Source organism: Podarcis cretensis (assembly GCF_951804945.1).
Source record: "Podarcis cretensis genome assembly, chromosome: Z".
Lineage (NCBI taxonomy): Eukaryota > Metazoa > Chordata > Lepidosauria > Squamata > Lacertidae > Podarcis > Podarcis cretensis.
In genome coordinates this window covers 31,845,101-31,857,098 of record NC_137184.1, presented here as the reverse complement: position 1 = coordinate 31,857,098, position 11,998 = coordinate 31,845,101, and the positions used below count along the sequence as shown (strand labels likewise).

At 43.3% G+C, this 11,998-nt stretch overlaps 1 protein-coding gene across 1 annotated transcript; it reads right to left on the bottom strand.

The window, feature by feature from the left end:
* Nucleotides 1-218: 218 nt before the first annotated feature.
* Nucleotides 219-11,988, bottom strand: BRCC3 (BRCA1/BRCA2-containing complex subunit 3). Its single transcript, XM_079962347.1, has 8 exons — nt 11,638-11,988; nt 8,970-9,089; nt 8,578-8,665; nt 6,842-6,930; nt 5,190-5,245; nt 3,784-3,915; nt 1,782-1,825; nt 219-934 (listed from the first exon to the last, which is right to left on the bottom strand). The coding sequence occupies exons 1-8, from the start codon at nt 11,740-11,742 to the stop codon at nt 759-761; spliced, it is 810 nt and encodes a 269-aa protein (XP_079818473.1). The 5' UTR covers nt 11,743-11,988; the 3' UTR covers nt 219-758.
* Between the last annotated feature and the right edge of the window lie 10 nt (nt 11,989-11,998).

Here is an 11,998-nt window from a genome sequence, read left to right as displayed (position 1 = left end):
CAGTGAAGGGGGGAAAAACAGCTCAGAGAGACCAGAAGCTCCATTTAACACAGCAGGTTACGTTGCCCTAATTAAAAAAAAAACACTGTCTGAATCTAGGGTAAAGAACTGAAACTGTTGAGAGAATATATTTTAAAACTCACACAAACAGTTTCCCCAACAGTTAATGAAGAAATGGAACTCAGCACGAAGAACAGAACTATGATTCTTTAGCTAACTTTTATGTGGTTTAGTACAACTTTATTAATTTCACAAACAATGAAGCATATAGTAGGACAGTACATACAGTATACAATACAGTCTGGTGCACATAGGTTATCCCTCCTCTTTCACTCCTTGTTACTTCTCTATTTAATTATGACATATGTAACCAATGACAAAAAGAATGGATACTGAAAGAGAATTTTGAATTGTTACTGATATAAACTATTATTTGCCTGTGTTCACTGTGGGGAAATAACAATAATTTTATTATTTATATGCTGCCTGGGTGGCTTCCAACCTGAAACGTTAAAAACCTCCCTGTACAGGGCTGCCTTCAGATGTCTGAATACGGAGCATATGTATATGGAGTGCATGTTTGTGTGTCCACAGTAAACAACAAATGTTTCTGCTGAACAAATGTTTTATGTGGTGAGCTTAACCGCTTGACTGAAGCTTCTGTGCTGCATCACGCACAGAATGTACCCAACAAGATGGGAGGGTTGGAGAAGAAGCAAGGTAGGATGAAGCCAAACTTGGGAATATCTGGCTGTTTCTTAGGCCATGAGATTCTGTTCTTCTCCCTCCAAGGCAGCGAGTTCCTCCAGAAGTTTCTCTTTCTCCTGCTGCAGTTCCTGCACCCTCTCTTTGTTTTTCTTCAAGCGATCCTCCAGCCACTGCATAAGAGGACCACTGATGACAGACATCTGGCTGCAGAGCTTCTTAGTGAACACTGGCGAGGAAAGAAGTCATGCAGTAAATAGTGAGATACAACCATCTCCCTCTGCAGAGTGTCAGTGTACCAGTAATGATGACGATGAGAATAATAATAATATACTATTATTTATACCCCACCCATCTGGTTGGGTTTCCCCAGCCACTCTGGGCAGCTTCCAACCAAATATTTAAAACAATACAGCATCCAACATTAAAAACTTTCCTAAACAGGGCAGCCTTCAGCTGTCTTTTAAAAGTAAAATAGTTGAATAATAATTATTATTTCCTTGGCACTCCAAAGGGTTTCCTTGGCACTCAATTCACTCCAAGGCTGACTTAACAGCCTGATCCTATACGGTGTTAGAAATTATATAAGCCCTTCAAAATTTAACAGCTTAAAGATACCTAAGTGTGAAGGCAAGACAGGCACCAATAGCTCACAGAGCAAACACATCAAAAGAAAGAAGCAAGACCACGGACAAGTTTGCATTAAGGTACTCAGGCTAGCATGCTGGCAAAACAAAAGGTTTGCCTCCCTGTCCTCCATGGCAAACAAGTTATCATACGTGCTATCTTGAGTAAGTAGTTACGCCAAATCTTGGCGTATCAACAGTACAGACCAAATCCCAGCCATGGAAGGGGGTTAATGAAACTGGGAGCCACATAATAAGGATAATGCACTCCCTCAGCAAACTGCTCACATCTAAACAGAAGAGGCTTCCCTACACTTTTCAAACTGTTGGTGTGGAGCAACTATCATTTAATGCCAAGCCTCTGACAATCCGGGTCCAAAGTCTGATGACTGCAAATGTTTCAAGTACCAAAATGTGTGGCATTGGTACTTTTGATGTGGACATCCTTACCTGCACCATTATGGATCTTGGTTATGGGATCCAGATGGGTAAGGCTAAATGGAGGAAGAGAGCACACTGGTGTCAAGTCAGCACTCCCACAAAACACAAAAGTCACAGAATGTTTTCTATCAGGCTTCACAAAACAACTTCCTCCCAAAAAAATAAAGACTACAATCCAGGTAGTTCTTCCCTCCTGGTCACTTCATGTCAATATCCACTTCCTGGACCACAGTAGGTTACTTGGCTACTGGCAAGGGTCACCACATGGTGCACATGGGATTTTGAAATGCCCCCTGCTGGATCAGACCCTCTTGTCCCAGTGGCTTGATTCCCACAGTAGTCAAGCAGATGCTTCTGCAAAACCAACATTTTCATTATTTACTTAATTCAAACCCTCTTTCTTCTAGCCCAGCAGACTGCCAGGCAAGGGCCAAATTACTCCTGCAGATGATGATGATGATTAATTGCATTTATATACCACCCTATGCCCAGAGGTCCCAGAGCAGTTCACAGAACAAAATCAAAATATAAAACCACAAAATATATAATCAAAATAAGATCAGCAACCCAATCCCCACCTTCCAAAAAAACCTCCCTCATTTTAAAAGGGAATAGGATGTCAATCAAATCAACCAAAAGCCTGGCTAAAAAGGAACATTTTTGCCTGGCACCTAAAGATGTATAATGAAGGCGCCAAGTGAACTTCCCTAGAGAGAGCATTCCACAGATGGGGAGCCACTGCAGAGAAGGCCTGTTCTTATGTTGCCACCCTCTGGACTTCTCGAGGAGGAGGCACACAAAGAAGGGCCTCAGAAGATCATCTCAGGGTCCAGGTAGAGCAGGCATTCCCAAACTCAGCCCTCAAGCTTTTTTGGGACTACAATTCCCACCATCCTTGACCACTGGTCCTGTTAGCTAGGGATGATGGGAGTTGTAGTCCCAAAACAGCTGGAGGGCCAAGTTTGGGGATGCCTGAGGTAGAGGCAGTCCTTAAGGTATTGTGGTGCTGAGCCATTTAAGGCTTTATAGGTCAAAACCAGCACTTTGAATTGGACCCAGAAACAGCAGAGTCGGACCAGGATCGGTGTACTGCACTCAAACCATCTTGCTCCGGTGAACAACCTGGCTGCTGAATTCTGCACTAGCTGAAGTTTTAGAACCGTCTTCAAAGACAGCCCTACATATAACACATTGCAGTAATCTAACCTTGAGGATACCAGAGCATAGACAACAATAGTTAGGCTATCCCCGTCCAGATAGGGGCGTAGCTGTTCCACCAGCTGAAGCTGAAGCTGATGGAAGGCACTCTTGGTCACTTAGGCCACCTGAGCCACAAGCAACAGCAAAATATCTAGGAGTATCCCCAAGCTATGAACCTGCTCCTTCAGAGGAAGTGTAACCCCATCAACAGCAGACAATCTCCCACACTGACGGTTCGACAGGCTGAAAAGCATTCCCCAAGCAACACCATCTGGGAATGACAATCCAAGTAGGACTGGAACCACCGTAAAGCGGTGTCACCCACCCCTAGTTTGGAGAGTCACTCCAGAAGTATACCATGCTTGATGGTATCGAAAGCCGCTGAGAGGTCTTGCCACCTTTCTCCCACCATCTGTGTCAGCTTTTGGACGCCTTTGGGTCCCCCCTCAATGAAATTAGGCCAAGAGCTGCATGGAACCCTTAGGCTGTAGGCTGCCTACCTCTGCCATACAGTGGTACCTCTGTTTACAAACGCTTCTGGTTATGAACTCCGCTAACCTGGAAGTAGCTGCTCCTGGTTGCGAACTTTGCCCCAGGATGCGAATGGAAATTGCACACCGGAGGCGCGCACAGAGTGGGAAGCCCCATTAGCAAAAGCACGCCTCAGGATAAGAATGGTTTCAGCTTAAGAACGGACCTCCGGAACGAATTAAGTTCGTAACCAGAGGTACCACTGTATTTGATGGCAAAGGAGAGCAGGTGATAAGTGTATCCAAATAAAGCAAAGTAGGAAGCCTGGCTCTCATTTTACCTGTGGATTTTCCTGTAAGCATCTTGCTCCTCTTGACACAAGATCCTGGGGAGCTCCATCATTGACTCAAGACACGCTTTCCCCATGGTGGTGTGAGGTATTATATGCACAGGAATTTCAATCCTTTCATACCTACAAGGGGAAGAATATTTGTGTTACTGTTCCATTTTTGGAGCCTTGACAGCATAATTCTACGCGTGCTTAGTTGGAAGTCATTTTTATTTATTAATCTGAAGTATTTGTTGGCTGTCTTTTAGGACCAAAACCTCCCAAAGTAGCTTCCACCACACATATTCACAACATAAAATCAATACAAGTTTAAAATCATAAAACGGTATTAAAATGCAACAGAAAAAGAATAAGAACCTATAAAAATACAACATTCAGCCCAGTAAGAGAAGTAAAAGCTAGAAGAGCACAATATACACAGCACATACAAACTGTGTTAAGTGGGGCTTACTCTAGAAAAGTGTGCACACTATATCGTCCACAGATGCCAGATGAAAAACAGGAACTATAAAGATACAAGCAGCTGGGCACAACAATAGAATGTCTAGGCACACTTTTTTATAACAAGAATACAAAGATGAAAGTGAATGAACTGAAGGTAAAATATTATGTTCATTTTTCACATGGTCTAATCCTTCCCCTGCCCATCCCCCTACTATTCTTAAGCGGGTCTCTTCTCCAGTTTTCAGAGAGTAGCTAGAAGTGGGGAAGCAGAAAAAGCTCCTCCTTTCCTTCCACTCTGCAGTTTTAATCTGAAATATTAGGCACAGTACTGTGCCCAGAGCTCAGAAACTGCTCCCGCTAATGAAATCTCCCGCTAATGAAATCTCCCGCTAATGAAGCCTGGAGAAGAGGAGGTTAAGGGGTGATATGATAGCCATGTTCAAATATATAAAAGGATGTCACATAGAGGAGGGAGAAAGGTTGTTTTCTGCTGCTCCAGAGAAGTGGACACGGAGCAATGGTTCCAAACTACAAGAAAGAAGATTCCACCTAAACATTAGGAAGAACTTCCTGACAGTAAGAGCTGTTCGACAGTGGAATTTGCTGCCAAGGAGTGTGGTGGAGTCTCCTTCTTTGGAGGTCTTTAAGCAGAGGCTTGACAACCATATGTCAGGAGTGCTCTGATGGTGTTTCCTGCTTGGCAGGGGGTTGGACTCGATGGCCCTTGTGGTCTCTTCCAACTCTATGATTCTATGATTCTATGAAATCCCCTGTCGCAAAATGCACCCAGAACAATGGGAATTTTGAACCCAGAATTGCCTAGAGATGAAGAATTGAGAATTAAAACATAGCAGAACTGCTATACATAAAAAGTAACCACTGAAGCTGAAGTTCAAAGAAAAGTGAGAAAGGCACTGAGTTTGCCAAACCCTCCTACTTAACAGAGCACTTACTCGGAGCTCTTTTGGGCTTGAATGGACTGGAAACAGGTGAACAGAATCCGGCCAGTCTGGAATAATCAGCAGATTTATGTGAGTTAAAGAAAGAAAGAAAAAAATTATTATACAACAGGGTGTTTGATTATCCAAACTCCAAAAGAGCCACTACATCTCTATGTAGTGACACTCTATTCAGGTGTTCTACTACTTGGGAAGCTGGGAGGGAAGAAGGAAATAAACACACTGGATGGGATTCAACTAAGATATTCCATGCAGCGGAACTTTCCCCTCTCCCCCACCATGCCCCTGTGCTCCTTAAATCTTTTCTGGATGATTGGGAGAAACCCCATAACAGGTTTAGCACAGGTGTGGGGAAGGGAAGTCTTGTTGCTTGAGTGGACAGAGTTGTACAGGCATACATCCCATTTCACACTAAGTTTCATTCCACCCACTGCACTCCAGCCAGAGATTAAAGCTCACATTCCATTAAATGATAAACATTCCAATGGCACCTTGAAGACTGATTGCTGCAGAAGGAGCCAATTTAGGTGATATACTGCCAAATGTGAAGTTCATTGTCCCAATGAATATACCTGGGTTTTGTTTCTGTTTAACAGTAGTTGTGGGTGCACAATTAGAATTACTGTTGCTTTTGAGCAGGGTGGTTAAACTCTCCCTGACCCACACATGCAGTTGCAACAAAAACCATGTCCTCTTCCTTGAAGTTGTCGTTTACTATGGGAGATAAGTGATTATTGATGTCAATACCAGTATTGGGGGGGGGGGAATGTGTTCTTTTATTTCCTTCTCAGGTCATTCTTGGACAACTTTGTGCATGTTGTCTTTGCATTTGTGTTCCCCTATTGTAACACCCACTGCTAAATTCCGTCAACAATTATTGTTCACTAAACCACAGCACTAGTGATCCACCTAATCCAGATTAAGTAGCTCAGAAACGGAACTTCAGTCCATGTTTAGGTATTCCAAAGAAGAGTCTGCCTTTCCCCAATGCACCCTCTTAGTATCTTCCCACATTTTATGCCTGTCCATTTTTAATGTGGTTCAGCAACATCTGCAGACCCAAGTATGGGGAAAGCTAGGGAGCCTGGATTTGAGGGTGTGCACTCTAAGACACAAAGGACCAAGTAGTTAAGAAAAGTGCTGGGACCCTAATTACCTTCTCCAAGCTCATGCACTTGTTTCACGGAATTTATGTGTGTGTAATCACTGAAAACAAAGTGACAAACCATAACATCAATGAATGAAAGGGAGAGACCTAGTCTACAGCTCAACTCTAATTTAATTTTATGTGTCTCAGGACTAAAACCACTCAGCTCACAAACTATGCTGAAATTGAAACCACAGTAGCAATAGGTATCACGTATGAGTTCACTGCTTCAAGTATCTCCAGTCCAGGGATCTTCAACCTTTTCAGACCCACGGCCCACTTTTAACCCAAGCATGCATTTGGGGACCTATGTCTTAATCTTTAATCACATATTTGCATGGTGGTAATGCTCCTGTTGTGACCTACCTTGGATTAGGCCACAACTCACTTGTGAAGACCAGTGATCTAATCCAGGCTCCAGAAAGAATAGTGCATTGTTTTCAGAAAGGAACAGAGAGCAATAATGGCTATGACACAGGAAAGGGTGTCATTTATTTACCTTTGTGTTTTTGTCATCATTGAAACAGGAGAAGATAAGCCCCACAAAGTCTTGGTCCATCATCTGATACATCGCTTGTGTGCAGAGGTCTGCAGGCATACAATTGGCAAAACATATTACAAATTCTACATTCCCTGGCTTAACAGAAGCCACTGGATCATTAGTGTGAAAGATCAAGCCAGACAAGGAAAGATAATAGATGTCCTTTTTTTCAGGAGCAGCAGAGAGCATTGGAGAAGAGATTTGTATGACATTTGAAAACAAAAGTTACCATACAATAATGCAAGCCAGGGGTAGGCAACCTAAGGCCCACGGGCCACAAGCAGTCCACAGGGGTCGTTTAACCGCCCACGAGCCACCCCCGAACCAAGCTGCCCACTTGGCGAGTCCCCGCGCGCTGTGCTAAACTGCCGCTGCGCAGCGTGGGGACTCGCTTCCGTGGTGCTGAAAATTGCGTCTGAATCTGCGCATGCACAGACACTAGAAATCACAGATGGGCGCACTCATGCAAATGCACAATCCAGCCCACAGAGGGATATCTGCTGGAGTGAACTGGCCCAGACAAGGTAAACTTTGCCAACCCCTGATGTAAGCCTCTAAAAGCAAGATTACAGCCAAATCTAAGACAGCCCTGGGAGTCCCTTATTTAATCATCTCCTGCTGCATCTTTTGGCTCTATTTATAGATTTCGATCTTGGGGCTCTTCCTCTCCGTTTTTTTTTTGGGGGGGGTGGAGCAAACTGCTTTCTCCCCTTTTGCTTAAACTGCACTTCCCCCCTTTTCTCTCCGACCCTCTTCTGTGAATAAAAACCATTTCTTCTCTTCTCTCAGTCTACCATTCCTCTTAGGGGCTCTCGCTTCGTTATCACTTGGCACACAACAGCAAGCATTAGGTGGCTTTGAGGAGTAAGAGCAGGGAACTTCAAAGGGGAAATGAAACAGTAACTCAAACATAAGAGTCTCCAAGGTGGACAGTAGTAAATCAGGAATAGAAGGTCACACCTAGCTATTATGGTTTGTAGGCCAAGCTAAAAATGCAACTTTGCTAAAACCTACCTGTTGCCATAGTACTGTGTATGCAGATAGGAGCATGTTTTTATTAACCAATGAAACTGTACACATGTGCCGATCACGCTTCAAGTAGCCAATCCATATTCATAACATCTTGTGTTTCAAGTAAAACTTTGTAGGGAAACCATATAAATATGAGCCTGATGCCTTAGATGGCGAGATTTTTTTTTTTTGGTGGGGACACACACACCAGTTTTTTTCTGCATTTCCTTCTTCCCAAGTCAGGTAAGAAAAGGGCCGTGGTGTGTGCTTTGCAAACAGAAGGTCTCAGGTTCAATCTCCAGCATCAACATGTTGGTCTGGGGAGTCACTGCCAGTCATTGTGGACAAATATTGAGCTAAGTGATCAGTGTTCTGACTTGGCCTGAGCTAGCTTCCTATGTTTCTATAATGGAGCAAAAGAAGTGCACTCATCCCCAAAAGTCTATTGTAATCAGCAAAGATTCTTTGCCGGGAGCATTCAGCTCATACAGGTCCTGCCTGGTAGGAAAATGAAGGCTCCACCTGTCACAAGATCTTATCCTTACATTAAATTCTCTCTCTCTCTCTCTCATATACATACGTACAAAATCTTTCAGGTATCTCACCCCCTTGAAAAGTGGCCCACCCCAAGTCAGCATATATTGGATGATGGACACATGTCTTACCCAGAAGAAAACTCTTACCTACGTGTGATGGCCAAACTGTTATGTGGGGATGAGAATGATACCAGCCAACAACTCTTGTAGGCTGTCCTGTTAACTTAGCCAATCTGTGTGTTAGTTAAGGTTTCTCCAAAAACTAAAAATAGCTCCCTACTGCAAATCTAGTCATGCATTTAAAAATACACATGTTCTTACATTTGCCAATCTCAAACATGCGCACACACTATTATTATGAAATGTTCTTTCAGAACAGCAAAGGAAAGAAGCAGAGAACTATGGGCAGGACATTTCCCTTCTAGGCCATTACTTGCAAAGTGATATAAGTCACTTTCCCAAAATCTCATGCCCTTTGAGGACTACCTGCCTTGAAAATACTCAAGTGTTATTACCCCATAATTTCTGTCAAAGGATATCTCTGCTTCTGTTGAAGCAGCTGAGAGCTGCTCTGGGGAAATCTCCACACGATCTTTTCTCTTATCTGACCGGTGCAGAATGATCACGGAGTGAATATGAACTATTCGGCTAGTACCAACCTGTGGATAAATGAAGAAAAACATTTGAAGCACAACATTTCACATGCTTACTTGGGCATGCATCCCACTGTATTAAATGGAGCTCACTCCAGGTAAATGTGCATGCAACGGCAGCAGCAACACAATAAGATTGTGATTCCAGAATATGCTTACTCTCACTGAAAAACCCTTCTTCATTCTTACATCTCGCACACATGCAAGATCATTTAAGCAGAGACTTATTTCTGAAAACTTGCTTTCAAACTGAGCAGAGCTGCCTATACATCCCTCCAAATAACCTTTGCAAAGAACCTGACTGTCCAAAGCCATCGATGAAAGTGATTTCCTTCCCTGGTACAGATCAAGCCAACCTAAGCTCTTCCAAGGAGACCTTGCTCCATGATCAGAAGATTTTAAAATCTGTGTTGGTGACAACACAGAAACAGGTTTTGTTGGTAATTGCACCCACCACTGGGATGCCCTCCCTTGAGTAATTTTGAGAGACAATAATGAGCTTTAAACACTTCTGAACACCTATGTTTGCTCAAGCTTTCCAAATTCTTTGTTTTGTTCACTACTCAGCTTTATTTGTTAACACTGTTACATTTTTATCTAGTTTTTAGGAAATTTTATTTAATGTTGCTATATTTCTCTTGTTTTTATGAAAACTTCTTAGAGGTTTTTATTATATTAAGCAGACAAAAGTTTTAATGAAGAAAATATATTGAAGACAGGAGCCCAGACTCATGTAGTTTAAAGTTTAACCGAGAGATACTTTGGCCACTGTATAACTAGACACTATGTGTTTCCATCTAGGGGTGTTGCACCTGACTCCAGATGCCAGGCTGCAGTTACTCAGAGCACACATGCAGAGATGCTACTCTTTATCAATTCACATGCTCTCTGAGAGCACTGGCATAAAAGAGCAACACTGCTGCAGGTCCCTGTTGAAACTTGCTGCATGAGACATGCAATTGCAATCTAGGAGAGCAACCATAACAACAGATGCAGCCAGTAATCAATCCTACTGTAGTCAATCCCCCAACAATGGAGCAGAAGAAAGAAAAGACTTTAAGGATGCAACTCTTTGTAGAGGTACTTGAGAAAATGTTCAGTGCTGCCCAGTACTACCTAATTATCGGTACAAACAAATATTAAGTGGGTCAAGCTATGAAAATATTTCTAAACTCATACTGTCAGTTCCTCCTAGTGATGCATTATTTAGTTGGTCAGACTCAATAGCTTACATCATTCCTGACAATCGGCCATGCTGGGTGAGATGATGGGAATTGGGAGAACAATACTTGTTAGGCCCCAGGTTCCCCTCCCCGGGTTAAAATATTCTAAATGACTAAAAGTTATACAAAGTAATCAAGAGGCTTTTTAAGAGCACCACTTTTAGAAATGTACAGTACTTGAAAAACCTGCAGAGAGCAAGCCTCAGTTCAAGAGAGAAATCCCTTTCCTGTGGGTGAGAGAAATGGGGAAAGAGTGCACCTTTTCTAACATGAAACTTGCTTCAGAACATGCACATGTCATCTTAAAATAAAGATGCTTTTATTCTTTAGAGCTCTGGGCCATATTTAATCCTGATTCATGAAGCAACATATTTATAAAATTATTTCTTAACACAAATTCTATTAAAACTGGCAGGTGGCATGATCCATCTTAAAAGGAAATTCATCCTTCTCCCACACAGAGGATGTGTGCTTTTTAAAATTATGCCCATTATAACATACAGAAATACTGTATAATCTGAAAACAAAAAAAGGCATGCTTTCCTCATAAATATGGTTACAACCCATTGCTTCTCTCTTCACGTGTCAGACTTTCTTGCTCCAACAGTCTTTTGGGAACAGGCTGTTTTTTAGGAAAGGTCCGTTTCTGCGCTGCTTTTATTGTAATTATTTGTTTCAAAAAAATTATACACCGCTTGATTATGAAAAACAAAAAACACCTCAAAGTGATTTACAAAAACAATAAAATCGAGGGGGGTGTCACAACCATACTTTAAAACATACATAATTATAATACTAACACAGATTAAAATTACCTCAGCTTTCTAAGAATCTGGGTAGGTGCGTCTAAGTAACAATGCTTGAGGAGGCGCAGAAAAGAGTACAGCAATGGTGCCTGCTTAATCTCAATAGGCAAGGAGTTCCAAAGTGCAGGAGCTGCCACACTACAGGGTTGTGATTTTACAAATGTGGAAGGGGTGTTTCATAGCACCTGCAGCAGGGTTTTCTGTATGTATTAATGCAGATAAATTGATCTTAATTCTATTGCTTCATTATTATTTTTAAAGATCCCCCAATGTTTTCAGCTCTTCTAATTTTTTTCTGCGAGCTGCCCTGAGATGGAGTGATAGAGATAAAATATTGTGATCAATCGTCACTGTGGAAGTCAGTGGGGGAGTCGGCCCACTGACAGGTGAGGGCTACGGCTGCGGCCTGTAACGGATCCGCCCAGAAGGTAAGCGCCCTGCACCCAGCGGGAGTTCCAAGCCAGCCCCGGCCCCCCGGTCCCTCCTCCGCAGTATTCCCCGGCGGCAGCAGACCCCGCTCCTTACCTCGCCAATGCAGAGGCCCATGACCTCCTCTTGCTCAGTGCTCAGCGCGTGGACCATGCAGACGAGGAAGGCGTCGGCCTCCAGGTGCGCCGCCTGCAACGCCATCGCCGCCTGCTTCCCTCTTCTTCGCCGCTCCTTGTCTCCCCTCTTAAAGGGGAGGCCGGGGATCACTCAGCCGGTAGCAGCACATGAAATTATTTTTGTTTCTCACGGCTGTGGGTCCAAGCCCAACGTTAGGCGTTGCAGTGGGGTCGGACTAGATGGCCCTCAGGGTCCCTTCCAACCTTACGAGTCTAGGGCGAAAGTGGTCCTGCGGTCCTGTGCATCTCTTCCGCCTAGGCCTCTTCTGAGAGGGAGATGG